This window comes from Sceloporus undulatus, chromosome 8 (assembly GCF_019175285.1).
Source record: "Sceloporus undulatus isolate JIND9_A2432 ecotype Alabama chromosome 8, SceUnd_v1.1, whole genome shotgun sequence".
In the NCBI taxonomy this organism is placed as follows: Eukaryota; Metazoa; Chordata; class Lepidosauria; order Squamata; family Phrynosomatidae; genus Sceloporus; species Sceloporus undulatus.
Genome location: NC_056529.1, coordinates 27,445,293 through 27,470,837, shown reverse-complemented (window position 1 = coordinate 27,470,837; position 25,545 = coordinate 27,445,293). Strand labels below are relative to the sequence as shown.

At 42.7% G+C, this 25,545-nt stretch overlaps 2 protein-coding genes across 5 annotated transcripts in view; one reads left to right on the top strand and one right to left on the bottom strand.

Moving 5' to 3' along the window:
• The window catches only part of LOC121914620 (cytochrome P450 3A9-like), a 28,397-nt gene extending 24,998 nt beyond the window's left edge, over positions 1-3,399 (top strand). For all 3 annotated transcript variants that reach the window (XM_042438187.1, XM_042438188.1, XM_042438186.1), the window contains 2 exons: positions 1,493-1,655; positions 1,875-3,399. In XM_042438187.1, coding sequence (XP_042294121.1) covers positions 1,493-1,655; positions 1,875-1,961 — 250 coding nt within the window. In that variant the 3' untranslated portion in view covers positions 1,962-3,399. The remainder of the gene's footprint in view (positions 1-1,492; positions 1,656-1,874) is intronic.
• Positions 3,400-6,093: 2,694 nt separating this feature from the next.
• On the bottom strand, positions 6,094-23,352 carry LOC121914161 (cytochrome P450 3A21-like). Of its 2 annotated transcripts, none has more exons than XM_042437310.1 (14): positions 23,218-23,352; positions 21,324-21,466; positions 18,703-18,796; positions 18,229-18,281; positions 17,758-17,857; positions 16,703-16,816; positions 13,943-14,031; positions 12,902-13,050; positions 12,413-12,540; positions 11,681-11,768; positions 11,000-11,160; positions 10,462-10,688; positions 8,776-8,938; positions 6,094-7,532 (listed from the first exon to the last, which is right to left on the bottom strand). In XM_042437310.1, exons 2-14 carry the CDS (start codon positions 21,392-21,394, stop codon positions 7,443-7,445), a joined length of 1,527 nt encoding a protein of 508 aa, XP_042293244.1. In that variant the 5' UTR covers positions 21,395-21,466; positions 23,218-23,352; the 3' UTR covers positions 6,094-7,442. The 2 variants fall into 2 exon arrangements, with proteins under 2 accessions (XP_042293244.1, XP_042293245.1); XM_042437311.1 differs by having other exon boundaries at positions 21,324-21,439; positions 23,218-23,350.
• Between the last annotated feature and the right edge of the window lie 2,193 nt (positions 23,353-25,545).

Genomic DNA, 25,545 nt, shown 5'->3' with positions numbered 1-25,545 from the left:
CCCAACAAGGTCATGTTTCCCAGCTCCAGGTCAGTCATTCAGTCTAATTCACCTTATTCAGTTGTGATAAGGGTTAACCTGTAGGAGAAAGAGAGTCCTATACAGTATCCTACATTTATTGGAAGAAGAAACAGATGATGATGGCGATAGTGATGATAATAATGATAAACTATGCAATCTCATAGCTAGCTATTTTTTTGTTTTCCACAGAGAGCATGTGAGTTTTGAGTTGCAGATGAGTGGAGAATACTGGGTAAACCCACATAGAATAGAATTTATGCCATTCTACCCCTAGCCTGGCACCTTGGACTATAATTCCCATCAGCCTAAGCCAGGTGGGCCGATGGCCAAGGATAACGGGGTTGTTATCTATGAAGACCTAGCAGCCTGAGAGAGGTTTTTCTTATGACACAAACAACCTCCTGAGACCTGGCTTGCTTCCCTCCACCACGTCCTTAAATGCGATCATAATCCCACCTGATTTAGCTATCTAACAGTTCTGGAGAAATTATAAATGAGCCCTTCCCACACATTTCCATGCTAAAACATTCAGTACCCTCAGGCTTTAAAAACTGGCCATCCCTGCTTTTAAGAAATCACACACACACAGCTACCTCTTCCCAGGTTGCTTTCCTCATGTCAGCTTTGGCAAGATAACAGCTGGGGAGGCGTGATGCCAGCCTCAGACAGTGCCAGAGGGTTTCCTTCCACACCGCCAGAAGGCAGCTTGCATTAATGAGTGCGCTCCTGTCACAGCAAAGACAGTTTGGACCATTCAGACAAGGTTCTTCTGCTGCTCTCCCACCAAATGTGTTGCAATGAGTCTGGGCTGTGTTTTTATACTTGCTGCTGAAAAGGGAAAGTGAGCATCGTCATAAAATTGGAAGGAATCTCAAGAGCCAACGAGTCCAAGCTCCTGTCATGCAAGAATACACAATGAAAGTATTACTGACAGATGCCCATCCAATCTCTGTTTAATGACCTCCAAAGATGGAGAGTCCACCACCATCTGAGGTAGTCCCTCCGCAGTCAAACAGAGGCCCAGCTTGGTACTTTTTCTCCCTGGTGAGTTGCCAAATCAGTGGAGGAACCTCAACTGTTCCATTGAAGCATCTTATTAGTGGCATATGCAACCATAATCCCAATCTATGTCTGCATATATGACCATTCCTTGGTTGATGGAGAGGAGGGATAACCTCCTTTTGCTTTCTAGTGAGAATTCAGGATTGGTTTGCTTTTGGACCCATCTATTTTTCTTTAGGCAGTCTATGGTAGCCCCAGAACTCTCCTCCAGAACCATATTTCAAATGGGTTCATTCTCTTCCTGACAGCTTTCTTCCCTGTCCATCTTTCACATTTGTACATATGAACTGGAAATCCTATGGCATGGACAATCCTGATTTTGGCATTTGATGATTTGGTACTCAGTTATTCCGACTGTACAGAAAGTTGCTGTTAACAAATCTTCTTCTCCATCCCTTTCCATCAACAGGTTCAGTAAAGAGAACAAAGAGAGCATAAACCCCTATATTTATCTGCCATTTGGAGCTGGTCCGAGGAACTGCATCGGGATGAGATTTGCTCTCCTGACCCTGAAGGCTGGTGTTGTGAGCCTCTTGCAGAATTTTACCTTCAGGCCCTGCAAGGAAACACAGGTGAGGCATCAGGAATGATAGCTGATGAACAGAGGCCATTCTTAGGTAGGAGTGACAACGATATAAAGAAAGCTTGTCTGGCATATTCTCAACACTCTAATAACCTGAGGTTTGCAATATGTCTAGCTCCTAGAGCTAACAGTCAGGGGGCTTGTAGTTCTGGTTTCAGTGAGATGGTGGCTCTTTGTTATAACCTCTTTCACCCCTCTTGTGTTGCAGATCCCATTGGAGTTGTCCACAATGGGGCTGATGGTACCCAAAAAGCCCATCATCTTGAAAGCAGTCTCCAGAGCCAGCTCTGCATAAGAGTGGAGGTTTTTGAGTAAGGTTTCTGAGTTCCTTAGGGAACGTTATATCACCCGTGCCGGGAGATTTGCTGCCACCGTGAACTGTTCTTTTGTATACAATTGCCGTGGATATATTTGCACAAAGTCCCATGATGGCATGAACATTTCTGGGTTGTTGTTCTTTTTATTTTCAAAAGAAGAAAAGGAAGAAGGGAATTGTGAATGCGTGCCTGTACTCTTCCATTTTTCCATGATAAATATGTAAACCAATGCCATGGTTGAAAGTCCATAGGCAATAGTGTGTTGGCATTATCACACATGTACACCGAGGCTGGTGTTCTGTTACTGATTACACAAGGATGAATTCTACCTAGGGTTAGGTATGTCTATTTTGGGTCATTACATAAGTTGGTATCCTCTTCCTCCCACAAGAAGAACCCTAGCTCCTCAATGGACTTACCATTGCACTATGGTAGTCATCCCTTCATGATCATTCAGTGTTCCTCTAACCCAGTGATTCCCAAACTCTGGTCCTCCAGGTGTTTTGGACTTCACTTCCAAGAAGCCTCAGCCATCTGTGCCAAAGGTCTGGGATTCTGGGAGCTGAAGTTGAAAACATCTGGAAGGCCAGAGTTTGGGAACCATTGTGCCAGATGCAGAATGATGGGAACCATTGCGCCAGATGCAGAATGATTACATCATTTCCCAATGCTTTTAATGGACCCTGGTGGATGATGTTGTCGGTCATCATCTATGGCCAGATACAGCCAAACACTTCTCCATTCCCCCACTCCATAGGGTTTGGGAAAAGTTTAAAAAGTAATGTTCAAATAATATACAAAAGCAGAACTGGAGAAGTGTTGCTTTGTGGGAGGAAGCATAGAAAAATGCTGGAAGTGGTGCACTGTGTGTTCATCTTCACAATCAGGGCAAAGAGTAAGGGGAGTGCCATGATAGTGCCATTATATAATTGTGCAGTTGCACAACTACGACTTCCCTTTTTAATAAGTAAGTAAGTAAGTAAATACCAGAGCAAACAGGGTGGTGTAAATAGTGTTGATGCATTTCAAGTGTGAGAAAGCATACATGGTGACCATTGTCACCGAAGCACTAATTCAGACATGATGCAAAACAGTGCATTCGCCTTTGTTGACATTTCTAAATGCAGGAGAACCTGTTTTTCCCCAGCAGCAGAATGACCCAAAACCAACTGACTAGTGTGAATGGTACCAATCATTCCTCTTGCCAAGTACTGTAATTTCTCATGACATCCAAGCTTAAATGCAGACCCTTCGCCAAACATTTGGGGGTGGGGAAGCAGGTCTAGGAATGAATGAAGGTGTGTATTTGTGCATAATCATTGATGAGTAAGAATCTGACAGTAGTGTTGTCTGTTTAAAGTGCTTTGATTGTACAAAATATTAATAAAATGTCATTGTGAGATCCTTTTGAAAAAAGATGCCTGTCGCATATTTTTCAGTTGCCTTGGGGTCTTTGCTTTCACTGGCCAGAACATCAAGGATGTTCGTTCAGGATGATTTTTGGGTTACTGTGAAGTTATTAAGCAAGACAACTATACTTACAAAGAGCCTACTATTTAAATTAAAACAACAACAACAACATGCAATAATATCTAATAGAAAATGCACGCATAAATGCCCTGCACCCCTTTCAAGGCAATGTTCTTGCCCCTGAGATTTTCCTCTTCAACCTGCCTTTCTCCCAACAATGAGACTCAACTAACCATATGTTTTAAAACCACAACAACATTGTTTTAAGAAACAGTTCAATTTATAAAGTTAAACACATTAAAGCATTAAAGGTCATTAAAAGGCAATATGCAAACCTTAAAAACTGCAGCGCACAGGATTAAAAGCCTACCCCAGCCATAGCATTGAGCTGTGGCACTGACAGTGGTGCCAACCTGCATTATTTCTGCAGCCTTAGTAACGCATGTGTAACTAAGAGAGGTGGAAAATGGGCCAATATTTGTGAGAACCTTAATGAGCGATGCATCTCTCAGTCCTCGATTAAAAACATGTCTATTTCCTGTCTTGCATTTTGATTCAAGCTAATTAATTGTTCAAGTATAGGCCAATTAATTCTGAAGTTGACTCTGAATAGTCAGTTTACAATCTTTCTTGCCTTTTCTTTTCTTAAAAAGCATGCCATAATGCAAAAGATGGTACCATTTGGGGCATCTTTCCTTCTTTTACCCTGTCCATGTTTGAACGCCAAAGCTGCTATAGAGACTATAAAACAGAAAGAAATAATAAGCACCTGCTAAACCTAGAAGAGGGGGAAAAGCACATTTTTTCCATCCTCAGAAGGATGGAGCAGAGAGAGATAGAGAGAGAAAGAAAGAGAGGGAGAGGCTCTTTGGCATTCAGTAAGCAAAACATGCACTTCTAAATGGGATATTTAAAATGAATGATTGTTAATCTAGCCATAATACGTTCAGAACGCCCCATCCGCGGTACACGAAGTCTTCAGAAATGAAGTCATTAGTGTAACTGCATATGGTGCTCATTCTTTGCAAGATAGGGAAATATGAATAATTCCCTGCCAAAGGGACAATTACAGCCTGCCATTTCCGCTGCACAAGGCCATATGCATCAAGGGGTAACAAGATAACATTAATAAGGATTCTGCAGAGAAAATTAGATCAATAATGGATTTGGCAGCATAACATCTAATTTGAAAATGATATCCACAATGGCACGGCGCTACACAATGGAAATATGCCTCCTGCGCATTGCTGACGCCTTTCTCGAACGCTCACCTTCATTCCACCTTCTTTTATTTTGGCTCCAAAATGAACCCTGGCAACAGATTCTTTCTCTGAGATGGGTTCGGTTGGATTCATATCAGAGACGGGTGAAACGGTTGCACTAAAAAGCTCTTATAATGTTGCCATTAATAGAGCCTCCATATTCCATGGTAGTATACAGTTATATACCTAATATGGGGGAACGGGGGATATCTGTTGCTTTCCTGGCCTCTTTGTATGGGTCTCCTAGGCCGCATTCCCACTTACAAATAAATTCCTTTGTGATCCAAATTGATGGATTGATTCGACATCGGAACGTGTTTCACACTACATTTGCCCCGATTGCATTTTCTTGCTGCAAAATAAAATAAAATAACCCACTTGTGGTTCACATTGACGAATGAATTGATTCAAAATGGACCCGCTCCAGCTGGCCAACGGGCAAATTTAAATCGATTCCGATCCGCATCTGGTTCACACTTGCATGGAATTGATTTATCCAAAAAGACGCGGGGAGGGGGAACAGCAACAAAAAGAGGCGGGTTAAATGGGTCTAATGCAGGGCTCCCCTCTCCGAATCACTTTTGCAATCCGGTTCAAGTGCGAACTAGGGTCATTTAAACTGGTTCAAACCAATCTGCAATCCGGTTTAAAAGGTAGTGGGAATGAGGCCCTAGAAAGTGGCAAGACTCAACTGTAAGCAGAACACTATATGTGTTCTGGAAACTGGCATATTTCTCCCCCTTTGGGTTGGCTACCTATCATCCTCAGCTGCCAATGTCTGGAACTAGATGACATTTTAGGAAATTGTGATGAAATGATGCATGCATATACCGCAGTTGGTGTAGAGGAGCCAGCACAGTGTTGTGGTTTGAGTGTTGAACTAGGACTTTGGGGGACCAGAGTTCAAATCCCCACTGTCCATGGAAACCCACTGGGTGACCCTGGGCACGTCCCATACTCTCAGGCTCAGAGGAAGGAATGGCAAACCCCTCCGAACAAAGCTTGTCAAGAAAACCCTGGGATAGGTTTGCCTTAGGGTCACCATAATCTTGAAGGCACACATCAATAATGGCAAAGTGTTGCTTGGAGACGTTACATCTTTGTATTACAGCTCCGAGAAACCCTGAGACAATGTGGGCTCTTCAAGTAGATGGCGATAGGTTTGCCGCCCAAATAATGTTCCATAAAAATATGGTTTTGTTCTTCATTCTGGCTACTATAATCTCCATGGTTTTGCAATGGACTGTGGAATTGTTCAGTAGGGAAACAAGATATGGAAAAAGTAGAAAGGATAAGCAGTTGTAGCAGCACAAGACCATGACTTGGGTGCACTACTGGTTTGGAGAATGAGGCAAGTGAAATGACCACACAGTCCTGATCTGGAGAAAAGTTGTTTTATTGAAGCAAGTAAAATAAAAGAAAGACAAGGCATACATACACACTCTAGCTTCAAACACATTAAAAAGGAAAGCAAGAAAGCATACATACACATTCACTGGCTATGCAAGGCTGCAAAGCAAAAGCCTTTTGTTTGGCAGCATCTTCTATTGCTTTTCACCTTCTGCAAAAGCTTCTAGAAAAACATCACACCATTCAACCTAAAGGGGTCTGGACCAAGTAAAGGGGGAAATCATTCCCATGCCAATTACAGAGTTGTTGACCAGTTACAAAATGCTGATATGAGATGGAACGTCTTTTCTTTTGGAATTGGGATGTGATTCCTCCATCTCTTTGTACCATCCAGCTGCAGGGAGAACTTTCCTAGACTCAAGGGACCGGAGTGTGGCTTTGGTGTGGCTTCTGGACTCTTAGGACACATGCATCATTGAAACACCATACCTCCACTGTGACTCAAAGCAGCTTTATTTTGGCTGTCTGTAACAGGCCTACGTAAACCAGGTCTACAATGTCAAAGGCAGCCTGAACCATACTTTTGCTAAAGCCATAGATAGGCTCAAGGCCTAGCAACAGTGAAGAGATTTTTTTTTGGTGCAGTGGTTTGAATGTTGGACTAGGACTCTGGAAGACCAGGGTTCAAATCCCCACTTAGAAACCCACTGAGTGACTTTGGGAACCTCATGCTCTTTCTCAGCTTGAGAAGGAAGCAATGGCAAACCTCCTCTGCAGAATTCTTGCCAAGAAAACCATTGCATAGGATTGCTGTAAGTAGGGGTTGACTTGGACATAACAACAACAACAACAACAACAACAACAAGGATCTGACTTTTAACATGGTGTAGTGGTTAGAGTGTTGGACTAGAACTTATTACAAGGGATATCTCTTATTTCAGGGCCAGAAGTCTTGTTTCTTCCTGGACTGGCCTATGCCACTTACTAGGTGGGTTGTCCTCTACTTGAGGGTTGGAAAACTTTCCCTTTTATGCTGGCAGAGCAAGATGCCCAAAGAAAACAACAATAACAACAACAGATAGACAAATAAAAAACAAATATAAACTTTAAAAATCCCTGTGTTTTGGGTGTACATATTTACCATAGGGAAATGGGGGAAACGCAGGCACCCCTTCACAACTTCCTTTCTTCTTTCTTCTTTTGAAAACACAACAACAACCCAAAGATGTCCATGCTATTACATGGCAGGGGATACGGGACTCTGTGCATATATAGCCACCACAATTATATCCAAAAGAATATGGTGGCAATATATTTCCCAGAAGAGGTGAAATAATGTTCCGCAAAGGGCTCAGAAACCTTACCCCAAAGCCTCAACTACTCTGCGGAGCTGGCTCTGGGGATTACTTTCAGGATGATGGGCTTTTTGGGTGACATCAGTCCTGTTAAAGCCATTTCCATTGGGATCTGAAACACAAGAAGGATGAAAGAGATTTACGTTGGTTGGATGCTAGCTTATGGCCTATTGGTTTCAAACATTTTCTGACCCAAACCTATCCATGTCTAGAAGTGAATCTCGTTGATTCATGTGGTCTTACTCCATGGAAACTCTTCCAAGACTTTAGTTCTAGTTCATCAATTTGGATGTCATTGAGTCCCATTGAGGGAGAAAAGTGGGATATAAAGCCTTGAAAATAAATACATAAATAAATATGAATCAAAGAGGCCTTTTCCGTCATTTGCCAGTTTTACAAACTGATTTATGAAATCAATTAACAGAGTTCCAGCCCCAATTATTATAGAGAGAATGCTATTAGCAGAGTATCTATTAATCTAGTAATAATTAATCCATGATATTTTCCAGAGAGTGACATAATCAAAAACAAAACAAAAAAACCACAAATATCAGAACATTTCATAACCAAAAGAGACTATAAAACTACCCACCAACTGGCTGTCCCTAAAAACTTTGGGCACTGTATACTGCAGATGGAAAGAGTATTAAAGTTATTCAAATGATAGAGGGAAAAATGGGTTTCCCAAGTGTCAGGAAATGCTGAGGACAATAATAATATGCATTTTGGAATCCAAGCAGCATAGGATTCATTCTGCATGAAAAGTGTACAGGATTTTGCACAGAAAATGGCATTTTATGCTCAGAAAGCAAGTTTCCCAGCAGAATTTTCCAGTCCTATTTTCTGCACTAAAATGCAATTTTCTGGACCACAAAAATATATGATTTCCTCACGGAAGAAATCCCAAACTGCGAATTCAAGAGGGATGTTGGCTGTTTGTGTAGTTTTTGTATTATTTTTAAAAAATGGCCAGAATCCTGCTGGGGTATTGCATCTGTATAAATGGATTTGCATCTGCAGGAATTAGAACTAGGTAGTTCTGTAATGTCCATATCCAGTAAGAGGCTGATGTTATTTTACTATGTAGAGGAGCCAACAAAGTGACCCGTGCACATTGGGACAACAGGGCCGATGCTAAACAGGACCAATGTGCATCAGTCCCATTGTGCACCAAAACACTGACCAGGGCATGGCAATGATATTGGGAACCTCTTGCTAGTGTCTTGTTACGCATCTCCACAATTCACTAACGGGATTTCTCAGTGTCTCTGCTACATAGCTAAGTATATGTTAAGTTACATAATATACATAACATTCCTCATAAGCACAAGCAGAGATCAGTCCTAATTCCTCACCTGTGTTTCTTTGCAGGGTCTGAAGGTAAAATTCTGCAAGAGGCTCGCTATACCAGCCTTCAGGATAAGGAGAGCAAATCTCATCCCGATGCAGTTCCTCGGACCAGCTCCGAATGGCAGGTATGTATAGGGGTTTATGCTCTCTTTGTTCTCTTTACTGAACCTGTTGGTAGAAAAGGATGGGGGAGAGTATTTGTCAATGGCAACTGTCTGCCCAGTTGGAATAACTCAGTACCAGATCATTGAATGCCAAAGTCAGGATTGTCCATGCCATAGGATTTCCAGTTCATATGTAGAGTTCCAAAAGCACCGACAGTGAAGAAAGTTGACAAGAGAAGGAACATATTTCAAATATGGTTCTGGAGGAGAGTTCTGGGTTACCATGGACTGCCCAAAGAACAATAAATAGGTCCAAAAGCAAATCAACCCTGAACTCTCATTAGAAAGCAAAAGGATTAAACTGAGGTTATCATACTTGGGCCACATTGTGAGACAACATGACACATTTGGGAAAAGACAACAATGCTCTGTAAAATGGAGGCATGTCAGAAAATAAAAAGACTGTATGAAGGACTGACTTATCTCTGAGCTTGCAAGACCTTTGGAGGATTATTAATAAAAGGGAGTCTTACCAGTCTCTCCTTTATAGGATTTAAGGATAAAGCCATGTTAGTCTATAGAATCAAAGATGCTCCATGATCTCTCTACATACTCTCCTTTATAGGGTCACCATATGTTGAAACCAACTTGATGTCAATTAATAACAACCAACCCAAAGAACTACTTGGTCTGATCAGGGCCAGCCCCTATCTTTAGACTGAGCGAGACGATAGTCTCAAGCAAAAGATGCTGGCGTTGGCAGCAAGATATCAGAGGAAAGCAAGACATTAGAGAAGAGAGTGGCGTGTTGCACACTCTACATCTGTGCCTCTTTGGGTAGCCTACAGCATTCGGATGCCATCTAAAATACTGTCCCATCACCAGCATCAAATGTATTTCCAGCAGCAAGCATAAAAACACAGCCCAAACTCATTGCAACACATTTGGTGGGAAGGCAGAAGAAGAACCTTGTTTGAATGGCCCTAAGCTGTCTTTGCTGTGACAGGAGCGCACTCATTAATGCCAGTTGCCTTCTGGCGGTGTGGAAGGAAACCCTCTGGCACTCTCTGAGGCTGGCATCACGCCTCCCCAGCTGTTATCTTGCCAAAGTTGACATGAGGAAAACAACCTGGGAAGAGGTAGGTATCTGTGTGTCATTTCTCAGAAGCAGGATGACCAGTTTTTAAAGCCTGAGGGCACTGTATCTTTTAGCATGGAAACGTGTGGGATTGGCTCTTTCATCATTTCCCCAGAGTTGTTAGATAGCTAAATCAGGTGAGATTATGATCGCCTTTAAGGACATGGTGGAGGGGAGCAAGAGGCTCACTGTGTCATAAGACAAAGCTTTCTAGGTGTTGATAGATAACAACCCCCATTATCCTTCGACATGGACCTCGCTGGTTCAGGATGATGGGAGAAATAGTCCAAGGTGCCAGGAGAGGAATGGTGTAAGATTCATTCTAAATGGGTTTGCCCAATATTCTCTACACAACTACAACTCAAAAATCTATGGGGGAAAAACAGGAAGATGTGAGCACACAAAGGAAAATGGATATCAAAGAAAGATGAAACAATTCCATTCAATACCTTTCAGGTCTAAATTCTTCAGGGTTGTCCCATACTTCTGGATCAAAATGCAAGACGTGTGGAGGGATCATAACCGAAACCCCTTTCGGAATGTGGATTCCATTTATCTCTATATCCTTCGTGCAAAGCCTTTCAATGCGTCCGCCAATTGGATACATCCGGAGGATTTCGCTGACTGCCATATCGAGGTATTCGATTTGCATGAGGGCATCGTAAGCAAGGGGAGCCTTCGGGAGAGAGATGGAAACTATAGGAATATCCAGCCAGAGATCCTAGTATCTGGAATGGGACGTCTGATTCACTGGAGGGGATATGTGGTTAACCAGGGCCACATAGCAAAACTATGGTTATAATGAGGTGAAAGGAAATTTACCGCTAAATGGTTCTATTGCAGGGATGGGGATTAGATTGGAAATCCAAGACATAGATAGACTGCAAACCCTAGCACCACTGGCTGGTTACGGCTGATGGAAGTTGTAGTCCACCAGCATCTGGAGGGCCACAAATTCCTCATCTCTGTTGGAGAGTTGCAGCATACCTTGTTTGGCAGAACAGCATCAATCTCATCCTGCAGTTTCTGCTGAACATCGGGGTGCGTGGCGAGCTCATAAAGCAGGAAGCAGAGCATGTTGCTGATGGACTCATATCCCCCAAAGATGAAGGCAATCGCTTGGGCAAGGATCTCTTCGTCAGTCAAAGCTGTACCAGGAAAGCCAAGCCAAGTTGAAAGCCATGTTCTAAATGTAAGGTTCTACTACAATTGCAGACTAGAGAGGACTGTTATCAGAGGACTGTCTTCGGAAATTGGGGATGCTTAGCTTGGACAAGAGAAGACTGAGAAGTGACATGATAGCCATCTTTAAAATATCTCAAGAGATGTCATTAGGAAGATGGAACAAGCTTGCTTTTTGCCGCTCCAGAGACTAGACCACAAACCAGTGGACTCAAATTACAAGAAAGGAAATTCCACTTAAACATTAGGGTCAATGGCTCATTTTAAATCACATTTTAAATTGAATTATTAGTCCATGTGTCTGACTCATGTAGGGAGGAAGGGTCTGTCACATACACACCCTTTTCGTACACCAAATTTTGCCATCCATCTCCATACACATCTCTCTCTTATTATTTCGCCTTGTCCCACATAACAGTCTTGGTTATAGTCTAAGCCCCAGATCAGATTATATCCAGGTAAATGAGAATGATCCCAAGCAATTACCTTTGTTAGTGTGATCCCCGTCTTTGCTTTTGGTTTTTGCCTCTGGTTTCTGGGTTTCCATCATCACTCCCAAGAAATCCACCCGGCCCTAAGGATATTAAGAAGCAATTGGAGAGCTGAGGATTTCCTACTGCTTGGGAAAAGTGTAGAACTTGGGAAAGATACCTTAGGATTAAAACGCCCAGAATCCCCAAAGCAAGATGAACATTGCCCATTACAACTGGGGGATTCTGGGAGGTGTAGTCCAAAAAGTAACTTTCCTAAACTATGGGAAACAGGAACCTTGAACCAGTATTTATTTGAAAATATAACTGCAGTGTCCTATGCTTCTCTACTTGAAATTATAGTGGACCCTACCAAACCATGGAGGTTTGATTCTGGGGTCCCTGGAGGTGGGGGGAAAACATGGGAGTTCAAGCCATTATTAGTCAATGGGTGGCAGTGTGCACCCATCTGCATCAGCGCATCTGCATTAATGCGCTGTCATTGACTAATATGGGAAGGGGTGACTTACATGGGCCCCAATCTCTGGAAGGCTTGATCCTAACAAAGGCATTACTCCCCTTTGGATGTGAGGAGTTGTCTGCTTTTGCTCATGGTCCAACTTAGCCACCTTGTTTTTAAAGTTTCTGGTCTATGCTTTTTTATTTTATTTTATGTGTTAACTTGAAATATATGTCGAAGCTACTCCTATTATTATTATTATTATTATTATTATTATTATTATTTTACCTTTTCGTGGCCTTGTTCCCGCTTCGCCTTCATTTTTAATATTGCTTTCGAAAGATATTCTACAGCACCGGTGTCAAACATGCTAAAATTCAGCTTGTTCAGGACAGGAGTTAGGCATGGAAAGATAGCTAACAGAAGGGAAAATAAAGCAGCATTAGATGTCTGGAGCACTATCACAGCCACTGGGTCCATGTCCTTTTAACTATGTCCACAGAGGGAAGCAGTTGCAAAAGACAGAGAAACCTATGGCTTTGGTTTCTCCAGCCTTTGAATTTCAACCTTGTCTGCATGGGCCACCCTCCACCCTCAATTCTGGAATTGAAACCCTCCCACCACAAAAGTGGGATCACTTGTTTGTTAAGGGACACTTCTATGCCACTCAGTAGGCATAACTGTCTGCATAGCTCACCAAATCCCCTTAGGCAAGACTGGAAACTAAGCAGTATGGAATTGCAGAGTATTGGTTCTAAAATAGCTGTGCCAACTTACTTATTGTAATCAATAGTGGAGAATTAAAGTTAATTGCCACAAGTTTCTTTGCCTCCCTGACAAAGGGATCCTGGGGGTTGTTCATGGAATCCGTGGTCACCCCAAAGGAGCTGCTGGTGGCGACATCCAAGCTGTAGGGTCCGATGACTCTAAACAGAGGCAGAAAATGGGGAAACCATTAGAAAAGGGTCTGGGATGCAACACAACTCTTGTTGCTTCGTACGCTGCAAAACGCACCTGCAGTTTTCCTTGCCAAACTGGGGAAGTTGGAGGGTATGCAATTGCTAGCCATTTAGCTTCTGTATATGGATTGGCAGCAAAATGTGTTCAACTGGTCTAAGCCTTTAAGAATTTATTTATTTATTTATTTATTATCCTGCCTTTCTCCCAAGGCGACGGGACCCAAGGTGGCTAACAACATATATAAAACACATTAAAGCAACAATTAAAATGGTACAATTAAAATGGTAAAAAATATAAAAATTACAAATACAGCGTACCCTTGCCTTACATGAGGGATCCAATCCGGATCCCCCCACGCAAGGCAAATAACGCGTATCCTCAAGCCCCATTGAATATAATGGTTCTTGGGTGCGGCGGTGTGTGAGTGCCACAGGCATGCACACCATTGTTTGTATTGCAGCGCGGCTTCAGCGTAAGCTGAAAGCCAGATATTGTGCGCCCACATATGGCATGGGCGTACTGTATAAAAATTAAAATGGTAATTTTTACATACTAAATTAAAAATAATAATAATAAACTAAAACCAATCTACATGCCATCGTAAAGCCTAACTTGTAGGCCATCTGATTGCTTTAACTTTTCTTCAGGGAAGGAAACAAACCAGCGGAGCCTCCCTTTATCATTTGTTGCTGATGCTCAGAGCCTTCAGTCACCATCGTCCTAAATTTTCCTTTCTGCTCACAGTCTTCCCAGTGCACCTATTCATCATCTCAGATAGTGAGTTTCCCCAGAAAACGGTCCCTATTCCTAGTAATGTAGCACGAGTCCAATAGCTGGTTGTCTGAGAGTATTACTCACTCTTTAATCTCCACCGGCTCTCCTTTTTCTGCTTTTTCCAAAAGGAATTTGGTGAGGTTCTTTGCATAGTGCTGGATGATGGGAAGCATCTGAGGAAGGCATCAGGAGAGAGAGAGAGTGTGTGTGTAAAATGGCAAAACAAAGACAGGATGATGGTATTCATTTGAATCCTGCCTCTTCTTTCGCTCAATGCAACACAAAAGAACAAAGCAACACAATGCCTTGGTCCCTCCAATGTCCTTTCCACCAGCTCTTCCATTTGTTACCCTTGCCACTTTCCCCTGGTGCTGCCCTATCTTGCAAGATCATTGTAGGAATGCAAAGCCAAAGTAGTGGATGAGTAGGTGCGGAGGATGGGCCTCAAATTCAAAGTTGTGTTGGGCTATTGCCAAACCCGGTTGACTGTTGGTATTGCTAAATATCGCTCAACAATTACAATTGTTGTCAGTACCATGAAGATTAGGAGTATTTCTAGTCGTAATTATTGCAGTTTATATATAGCAAAGGTATTTGAAGTGAGAGTTGTCATAGTGACAGGTGGCTTCAAGTCATTTGTTGGTAAAATGCAGCTTCTTTTTTTGCTTTTCAGAAATACACGTGGGCAGATATAAACAGTGCCTCTTCTCCATCCTTGTATTAAAATCCACCTCCAGAATGTCACTTTTCCAGGGCCTTTCCCCACTATCTTCCAGTTCTTATTTACATCTGTCAACATGTTAAACGCTTCTAGCTGCATTTTCCTGCGCCTTCCTCTCCTCCTTCCTTAGGAGGCAATATCATTAGGATCATAATCTGAAATGAGCCTCAAAGTCCAATGGAAAGAAATTCCCTTTGCTCTGCAATCTGATGTCTAAAGGCAAGGTGGAACTTACCATTAGACCAAGTGCACTGTCTGCCCCAGGTGGCAAATGCTGGGGGGCAGAGAGGGATGCTAAGATGTTGGGGAGAATGGATTTAGGTTCCAAACGCAGCCTACCCAAAGCTATTTGGTACCTTCTATGGCCAGGGGAGTCAGTCAGATCAGGTTCTCTCCATGGGATTGTGGTGCTGGGGAGGGTCATTTTTTGTCCCTTGCCTCAAGCAGACAAATGTGTAAGACAGCGGTTCTCAACCTGTCGGTCACCCCTTGGGACCCTTGCCATGCTTGGATCGGGTGATCCAGACATGGCAGGGGGGAGAAAGATCCCTGTGGGTCCCCTCCGGAACCTTGCCATTCTTGGACCACCTGATCCAGGCATGGCAGGGGGAAAAAGACCTCCATGGTGGGTTATAGTTACAGTTATGAAGTAGCAATGAAAATAAATATGGTTCGAGAGTCACCACAACGTGAGGAACTGTATTAAAGGGTTGTGGCATTAGGAAGGTTGAGAACCACTGGTCTAAGACAAGCCCTCCCTATAAGAGAATACTAAGGGTTTACGTTGGCCGGAATCCATTTGCTATGGAATCACTGCGAAAAAGCTGACTCCTGACTATTTTCTCATTTAGTGAAAGATTAACCCACTGTATCACTGCTTCACTGCCCTTACCCATGTTTGCCAAGATAAAGAAGCAGATCCTCCAACTGTCCCTATTATGGCAGGCAAAGTATTGATTAATCCTCTGCTGTCCCATTTTTCCAGCTGCATTTAAAATGTCCCCATTTCTCTTTTTTCCTCCCATTTTCCTCCTTCCTGTTCAACTCAGTTCAGTTGTTGCAAACTGAAGTCAAAGTGTAAAAGCAGTTTAATGTTATGAATGGTTGAAGTTCATGGTAATGTTCACTATGTATGTTTTCTTTAGCTGCATTGTTCTTTTTTTAAACTGTAAGCAGCCTTAAATCCTAATTTTGGGACAAAAGCAGCTATCATCATCATCATCATCATCATCATCAATCATTATTTCAGCAGGGGGAGAGGAGAAGAGAGGATGGATGGAGTCTTTCCAATAGTCTCAAGCAAAAACATCCTGCTGTCTAATATAGTACAACATAGTACAACATGGTACCGTACAGCTGTTCAATATAGTAAAGCTATATTGTTGAATACCAAGGTCAGGATTGCCCATGCCAACTTGAGATGGCCAAATGACACCTGGATAAGGCTCCTAATCCTTTAATAGTTGTATAGATGAGAATTGCAGCAGCTGTGGTGTGACTCATAACCCGGTAACAGGCAACACCTGCTGAAAATCCCTCTTCTGCAAAACCTTTCAACATGCAGGAGCCCTCTCTTGTTTTTGCTCTAGGACCACTCAATTGCCATCCTATTCCCCATTCCTATGCATGAGCATGAAAGCTGGACAATGAAGGAAGGCGACGGGAAGAAAACCAACTCATTTGAAATATGGTGCTGGGGAAGAGTTTAATAGATACCCTGAACTGCCAAAATAATCCATTAGTCAGTCTTGGAGCAAATGCAAAACCAACAAGCTAAAATAACCAAATTGTGGCTATTGGGACTATTGTATTGAGATGACACAACACATTAGAAAAGTTGACTGTATTTGCTAAAGCAGGAGGAAGATGGAAAAGAGGAAGGCTGCATTGCAAGCAGACAAACTCACTCAAGGAAGCCAGAGTCTGCAAGAGGTGAGTAAGGCTTTTGATAACAGGGGGACTTGGACGTCCCTTGTTCCTAGTGTCTCCAGTATCTCCATAGACTGCAGTTAACAAAATGTGTACAGGATTGTCCTGCTACAGGTTGAACCAATCTCGCCCAAACAACTGGCCAAACCGACTGGCTCCTGGTGTCTCATTGCAAGCCATCCCCTCGTTCTTACCTCCTTTAGCTTTCCACTGGTGAAGGCTGGGGTTAGCACAGTGCGAATCCTCTTCCACTGCTCCCCTTTAGCAAAGAAAACACCTTTTTCCATCTTGCCAGTTGGGGCAAAGTTCTGAGGGGGATATATTTTGGGGGGAAAAGAAACAATTTGATAACAGTGTAATCACAATATGAGAATAAATGTATTTGGAAAGGACAATAATACAGTTCCAGCATTCAAAGATCAGTGTTGCCTGTATCAATGATGTATTGTCCAGGCCTATGTTTGTCATCCAAGTTTTAAATTTCTCTCTACATCTTTTAAGAAACTCCCAAGTCCTTGCTATAGGCCTGTTACAGACTGCCAAAATAAAGCTGCTTCGGGTCTATTTGGAGGTATGCTATTTAAATGATGCATGGGTCCTAAGAGTCCAGAGGTTGCGCCAAAGCCACACTCCGTTCCTAAGCACTGGAGGGCAGCTTTGGTGCAGCTTCCAGATTCTTAGGATGCATGCATCATTTAAACAGCATACCTCCAAAGAGACCCCAAGCAACTTTATTTTGGCAGTCTATAACAGGCCATAGTACTCTTTTTGCACTGCAGGAGATGCAGGGCCTGGAAGTAACTAGTTAAAATGAGCAGGTTGCTTGAAATTAGTCTCTTTCCTCCAAATAGAAATGTGGTTTAATGGACAGTGGGTTCGCTGCTCTTGCAGTGTACCAAAGTCTTTTTTGCAAAGACTTTCATTGCAGTACTTTTATGCTGGGAATGCAGGACTAAAACATGGAATGTGATTTCAAGGGAATGTATTTGTGGTCTTGTGTAGATTATTATTACTATCTTCATCCTCACTACTGCAAGGGGTGCCCTTTGGAGTACAGTACTCTCAGAAATGTTCTACCCGAAAAACCCATTGCTTTTCTTCTCTTTAATTCTGGAAAGATGGGTACGTTATTGTGTTACCGTCCTCTAAGAGATAGAGGATTGGCTTAGATCACGAGCGTCCAGATAGAAAAACAGAATGATTTTCCTAACACTTTAAGAAAGAGATACAACCAAAGGTGGGAACTTACCCTCCGATTGGTAAAGGCTGAGAAGCACTCCTTCACTAATACGGCTTTAATGATATCCGGATCTGTGACAGCCAAAAGAGCCACTCGGCCGTCATAAAACCTAGGAGAAATGGTTTATTCTGGGAGTTGTGTTTGAAACGCCTTTAAAATGGTATTTGATTCATTGGGAAGGGGGAAAATTTTAGCCACTGGGGTGCAATGGGCTTGAATTTGATTAAATTCATCTAACAATCAATTCAATTCAACATACAAGGAAAGAATATTTTCAAGTCTTGTATGTTGATGCGATTTTATATTGTGTCTAGCTAGATTATAATTGTCTTTTACATTTTTTATTGTAAAGTTTTTACATTGTTTTATTTGTGTGCCATCTTGGGTTCCTTTCTGGGAGAAAGTCAGCATGGAAATAAATAAGTAAATAAATAAGTAAACAAAGTAAGGAAGTAAATAAAGAGCGAAATATATGCTCACCCCCAGATTTTTCCATATTCTTTAAAGCAGGCTTTGTCAAATTCAAATATTCCCTGAAACGAAATGTTTTAATACTGAATCAAAAATGCAGCACAGCAATCTATTATGATCAATTGCTACAAAATCCAACAAAAAGCAAATTAGGTCCTAAAAAATTTCAGGCAAAACATGAAACCAGATATCTCCATGACATTCAAACGTGGTGAAAGAGTTGTGGTTGGTTTACACTATGGGTTGAGAACAAGGCATTATCTGGAACCAAAGTGCAATCCTAGGTTGTAAACTAGTTTTCAACAAACCATAGCTGTTTGCATTCAAGCATCACAAGTAACTGTGCTTAGTTTCCAACACAAAGTTCATTCATCTTTGTGTATCACATATGAAAGTGAAGCAAAAGAGAGGAAAGGCCCATGAACCAAGGTTCTGGCATCCACATTCCTGCATGAATAAACATGAATGGTTTTGTGAGCTTACGGTGCGATAGGCCCGGGTAGTCCCAAGGAAAGGGTATGGCGTAGGCCCTGGGATGCCCAACTTTTTGAAGACACCATAAGGCCAGATCCCATACCTATAAAGCAAAACAACACCTTTTATAAAACTTCAGGAATATATGACTAGTAAATTATAACGATGGTCATGGTGCATGTAGGAACAAAGACTATTACATGGTCAGGCTTTGGTACAACCTGTAGATCTGTCCTAAGGCAGACAGGTCCTACAGAATTAGATGGGTCCATTCCTGTCCGAACATCATTTGGGAACGGTGGCATCAAATGACAAGCTGCATGCGTGAAAGAGCAACCTCAGATGAGACACTGCTTAGGTTTCCCACATTGGTTCTGTCAGAGATGCTTCTTCCATCTCAAGCGGGTTAGGTGATACACTGGCAGACCTCTCTGTCTGAATGGTACCCTGAGGAACAAAGATCTTCTAGGACCACCTAAGACTAGTTTGATTCCATTCTTCTTGGCTCAGGAGGTACCTCGCCACTAATACTTTTATCCTGTTTCCAATGTTACTTCTTGTTGTTGTGTGCCTTCATGTTGTTTCTGACTTATGGCAACCTTAAGGCAAACCTATCATGGGAATTTCTTGGCAATATTTGTTCAGAGGAGACTGGCCATTACTTTCCTCTGAGGCTGAGAGCATACGATTTGCTCAAGTTCACCCAGCAGGTTTTATGGCGAAGCTGGGAATCTGACCATGGTCTCCTTGAGTCAAAGTCCAAAACTTAAACCATTATGTTGGCCCCCATTTCCACCCCTTTACCAATATTTTTACGTGTATAAGGGTACGGCTCACAAGTGTTCCTTTGAATCCAATTGATGTCATTTTGGTAGCTTGTTCTTTCTTTGGCCTAGTGACTAAAAGCAATTGAGAGTCAGCTGCTATAAGTAAACAGTAACTTTTATTGATGAAACAACCGCCATAAGGTATTTAATATAAGTTCACCTCAAGTTCAGAACTTTTACATAACAACGTATCCCATGACAAACGATTGTTAACTCTTCATCATAACACAACATTTCTGTGTCTCCGTCTCAGCTATCTGAATCTGAACTCTCTTTCTCATGCTAGGTCTCAGTCGCACTCAGAATGGAATCTCACCGAAGGCTAAGTGCCAGCATTTTATCTCTGTTTTCCCCTTCTCGCCAGGCCTCTCTCATCACACACCATTGGGTTGGGTTTCTCCCTTTGTTTGCTGAGCTTTTCACTTAGCAACCTGCGATCAGGCTGCAACTCCACCCAAAATAGCCAGAACAACCTTGTCACACCTCCCTCCTTAGAGGTCATTGCTCTATTGAGGCCGAAATGGGTCTCAGTAAAGAGCAATGAGATCCAAGGACATTACACATACTACCATACTTTTTTCCTGGTAGTCTCTCTTTGGTTTCCTCATAGGCCCTGTATAGACTTGTACTTTGCATCGGTCTGCAGCTGAAATTAGGGTTTTGTAGGGCTGAGTCTTTAGGACTGGAGCATGGCTTTGGTGTGGCTTCCAGCTTCTTAGGATGCATGCATCATTTAAGCAGCATACGTCCAAAGTGACCTGAAGCAGCTTTATTTTGGCCTGTCTTTTTGGGCCCATAGACTCCAAAACATGTGAAGCACTCGGGTAATACTATATGGGTTGCTGATCACTCTGTCCTCCTGCAAGGCTCACTGCAGACCATCTTGCATCAGAAACAAAGGCATAGATGAGTAAGCCAACACTCCCTACCTACGCGCTGCTCTGTTCCCAGCCAACTTCCCTATTCATCCATTTTGGAATTGTCTGAAATCCAATCCATGTCTTGGTTACTCCAAACTTAAAGCCACCAAGTTGTTCTTGAATCCCATTATGGATTCCCGGGAAGCCCTTCAAGTCTTTGCTACACTGCAAGATAGCACTTAGTACTTAAGTCTATGATCTGAGGTATAAATATCAGCCTCAGCTCTAGCTTTGTTTGTGCACAAAGAGACTCTTCTTCTCACTGTGTCACTCTCACACACCATCTGAGCCACATGCCGCTTTCCATGGTCTCCTATGCAGAACAGGTAAATATCACCTCCTCTGCAACCCTAAACCTCTGCTATGGTGTGTCTGAATGCAGTGGGAGAAGGGCCCAACTGGGTATCACCTCTCTTCCCAAGTGTTACCTGGTTCAGGATGCACCCAGACAAGCCTCTTAATGTTGCCACTGCCAACATGATTTAGATACAGACTGTATATCTTTGCCTTACTCTAAGAACAAGTACCCACACGGCACATAGTTTGGTGATGCGTATGATCTCAGCCCAGAAAAGTACAATTCTAAGTACGTCTTTGCACTTAATGCACTTCTCTTTCACTTTTAAACATTATAAATACCAACTAGAACTGCATCAGAGGCTATGGTTTGTAACTTCAAAGTGATAGGGATGCTCCCCTTTGATGCAGAGTAATGCACTGTTTTGACTATGCATTGCACTTTGTTTTTGTGACTTGTCATGTTTTTCCAGTCCCTCGCATGCTCTTTTTTTCCTGTCTTGATGTGTCTATTAAATAAACAAAATACTTTATTTTTAAAAAAAGACTGCAAAAGAGCTTGAACGAAACATGAAATGTTACTTACAGCACCAAGAGACCTATGGATATGATTAGAAGAGCCCAAGTCTCAATGGAGAAGTAAGGAAGGAAGTCCATCCTAAGCAATTCTCTGTCTCTGGACTTCTCTCAACTGGCGTCTCCCTTTTTAAAAAGAGGGTTGTTAGCACTCTGGAAGGCAACAGGGAGAGGAAATGTCAGGAGAAACTCAGCCGTCCTCACTGCTGAAAATAATCTCTGCTTCAACTCATTTAGTTCAACGACGAAGCAAGATTTGTCGGAATATTTATTACATGCCAGAGGAGGTGGAGCAAAGGCCTTACATGGGATGGAAATTGGCAGGCCAGTCAATGTTTACACAATTTCAGGAACTAAAAAGGGCTTTGAAAAGCAGCAAGGAAGAGCCAGCATTTCTTTTAACTTTCTCTGCATTTTACCCAACCATGCATATAAACCTCTTATGGGCCCAAACAGACAGGCCAAAATAAAGCTGCTTCGGGTCACTTTGGAGGTATGCTGTTTAAATGACACATGCATCTTAAGAGGCTGGAAGTAGTGCTAAAGCTGCACTCTAATCTTTAGTACTGGAGCATGGCTTTGGTGTGGCTTTGGGACTTTTAGGGCGCATGCATCGTTTAAACAGCATAGCTCCACAGTGACCCGAAGCAGCTTTATTTTGGCCTGTCTGTTTGGGCCCTTATGACAATTATGTAGTTAAAGAGAAAAACATTCCAGCCATTGTGCATTACCCAACTTGTGGTGAAAGAGAGGCCCCAGAACACATACCATCAATTCGCACTATGGATCCATACCTTCCAACATTTCACAGGTGCAAACTGGGACATGTGTGGCCAAGCAACATCACATTATGGTCAAGATGGCAAACGTTACTTGCGGCAAAGAAAAGACCATCTAGGAGAGGTTGCAGCCATGTGCTTTTGCCTGATCCTACTGGGAAGGGCACGATTCTGCCCCCTGGTCTACTCTCCTCCTTGCTGAGTTAACTGAGTGCAAACCACTTTTGCATTTTGAACTCACTTTGCAGCAATTGAGGTATGCTGGGGACAAAGGGAGAAAGTGGGAGAAGGAGACATTTTAAAAGCAAGTGAAAAAGTGGGACAATGGGATTAATTGGGACTATCCCTACCAAATCTGGACAATTGAGGGGTGTAGAAATCTAATGGAGCTGACCAATCCCCCTCCACATTTCAAAGATCTGGATGGCCATCTGTTGGGGATGCTTTGATTGTGAGTTCTGCATGGCAAAATGGGTTTGGACTGGATAGCCCTTATGGTCTTTTCCAACTCTATGAGTCTGTACAAACCTCAGGATTCTGTTGGTTGCAGCCATGGCAGTTAAGGGGGAATCATAGTGCTATAATTCTGTAGTGTAGTATGAATGGAGCCCTGCTCTGAGAAACTCCCTGGAGCAGTATGAAGTCGAAGGCTTTCATGGCCGGCATCCATAGCTTTTTGTGGGTTTTTTGGGCTATGTGGCCATGTTCTAGAAGAGCAGCTCCCTGGAGCAGCTTTTTGACTGCAAGGAAGGCTACAGCAAGAGTGGAAGAAAGTCCCATCTCCTCTGGCCTTGAAGAAATCAGCTCATAACCGTAACTACACTCATCCCTCCACATTTGCGGCTTTGATATTTGCGGATTTGATTATTCACGGATTTGATTAATATGTTCTCTCTAGGAATATCTAGTTCCTCCAGTGCAACTCTACAGTCAACTTTAACTAAACGTTGCACTGAAAGACTTAGGGATTCCTAGAGAGAATACTCCACTAGGCCTTTGTAGCTCCTCCAGCACAGTTCTATGGTCAGTGTCTGTCGGATGTTGGCCACAGAGTTGCGCCAGAGGACCTAGAGAGTCCTAGTTTGAAGAATTCCATTACTCATGTTTAGGACTGTCATTTCTCACCCAGAATTGATGACAATATCTTTGTCCAGGGTCTGTGGAACTTTGTCTTGTTCCTCTTCCTCTCGCTCTGCCCTCTGCCCACCTTGTTTCTTGCCTTCTTTGGGCATCAGGCATATACTTTCACTCCAAAATAAGAAGAAGCATGTGATATATTGATGTGGCATTGGGCATCTCCTTTAGGCACATCCCATCAGACCATGTTGCACAATAGCCATGCTATTGACTGTGTTTGACCAATGGTCCTGACCTGATGCTTTAGTAACAGCTCCCCTCCCCTCCTGAGAATACAAATGTTGCACAACGGTGCAGTTTACCTTTATGCAATCATAGGTTGGTTTATGGTTGCCAGACTTAATCATTATCTTGCCTTTCTTCTGGTACAAAATCCATGGTGGGTTGTTGCTACTCTGTTCCTTCACCTTGTTCCTGATAACAACCCTGTCATGGGGTTTTCTTGGAAGGGTTTATTCAAAGGAGGTCTGACATTGCCTTTGGTTGAGGGAATGTGAGTTGCACTCTACATCATCCATGGGTTTCCATGACCAAGCAAGGATTCGAACCCTGGTCTGTTGTCCCGAGAGAGGTACTGTATTGTCCTCCAAAACATTGTGTAATGACATGCCTTTGGATGTCTTGTTCTTCTGTGTTGGCCAGGAAGATCTTGTTTCTTTAAGCCAAAGAAGGATGTCTCCACGAAGGATTTCTGCAAAAGGACCTTATATGTTCATTTGAAAGACAGCTTTATTACCAAGCGCTATTTTATCCGACACCTGTTACCGCTATTGCATTCATATAAAAGATTACATTGTAATAAAGAAAAGGTTCCCTCCAAAAGGGTTTATCTGATAAAAAGCCATGCCACGGCAAGATAAGGTTCAGCAGCAATAACCTGAGCTGGCGGTTTGCTGTGTTGAAACAGAGCAGTTTCTGCTTACAATGAAGGTAGACTTTGATCTGGATTCAAGGGAACCTGACAGACGGTTTTCTCTTTGTGCCCATTTGTATGCAATTGGAACCTGTGGGAGTTGTGCAGCTCAACATCAAGACAACCCAGAAGAATCCACGTTCAAATATTCAGGTGTGCTGATTCTGGGATTGAAAACAGTGATTTCAGAAGGATCCTCAGAAAAGCACACTGTACTATCCAGTCATTTATACGGACAGACAGCCTTCTTGGTGGCTTCTCCTGGGCTTTGCAAGTCCATTCCACAAGAAGTCCAGTTAGCTCCCCTTTTCTCCTTTTTCTCCCAGTAGCAATGACCTTTCTACTAGGCTGGGCCATGGACTTTTAGTCATACAGCAGAACAAGGTTTGAAAACAGAACAAGGTGTACTGTATTTTTATCCTGTAATTTGCAAAGCCAAACCCCCTCTGAACAAATCCTACCAAGAAAACTGCATAACAGAGTTGCCTTAGGGTCACCAAAAATGACTTGAAAGCATGCAACAACAATTAGTAACACATTTGTGTGTCCAGCACTCAAACCGTTATGCCACACCGGCTCTCGAATCTTCCTGGCTGGATTCTTAGGCATTCTGGGAGGGATAATCTAAAAAATGACACTTCCAAGCCTTGTTTTAGAGGAGAGGAAACCATTTCACACTGAGAGGTTGTTAACAGCAGCCCCTTTGCACCTTCTGTAAAGGTATATAGATCTGCCTTGAGGCCAGAAAGAGATCTACTGTGGTCTGATGGGGTTTTAAGTACCATGGAAAACCATCTCCGTTTCCTTGCCAAACCAAATGAGAATACCCTCTCCATAAACCCGCCTGCTGATTCAGCTGGTCCAAGTTAAAGGTCTGTGCAGCATTGTCAATGAAGCTGAGCAGAGAAACAATTGCAATGTTGGCAGGCCTCCATAAGAGCTCAGGAGGCATTTGGATTGCAATTTGCGTGATGCATTGGCTAAATAAATGCTTCTAGCCGGGGGTGACCTTCAAGAGTTTATCTGCACCAGACCTTTTTATCTCCCAACCCTGCTCCTGTTGCAGTAAGTGCTCAGCAAAGCTGGTGCTCTTTGTACTGCATCGCAGGTGGAATTGGCCATTAGGGCTTCTGTTAAGGGTTTGCTTGTGGCACAGAGAGGCATTTTGAAGATAAGTAACATACTGGGCTGAAGATATGTAAGAAAGCATCAGCCCTGTTTACCCTCTGAAGGAGAAGACTCTCCAAACATTGGCTGGCACATACCTTCCAACTTTCCCCATTTGGCAGGATCAGTCCCTATTACTCTTCTCCTTTCCTGCTTTCTCAGCTGCTTTTAAAATGTTCCCATTTCTTTCTCCTCCTTTCACTTTCCCCCCTTGTCCTCAGCTTACTTCACCCGTT

Excerpts from the sequence above, each read along its gene's own strand:
- LOC121914161 (XM_042437310.1), bottom strand. The coding sequence starts at position 21,394 with ATGGACTTCCTTCCTTACTTCTCCATTGAGACTTGGGCTCTTCTAATC. Across the intron at positions 18,797-21,323 it reads TCCATAGGTCTCTTGGTGCT|GTATGGGATCTGGCCTTATG; the intron begins GTAAGTAACATT and ends TTTGCTTTATAG. Across the intron at positions 10,689-10,999 it reads ATGCTGTTCTGCCAAACAAG|GCTCCCCTTGCTTACGATGC; the intron begins GTATGCTGCAAC and ends TCTCTCCCGAAG.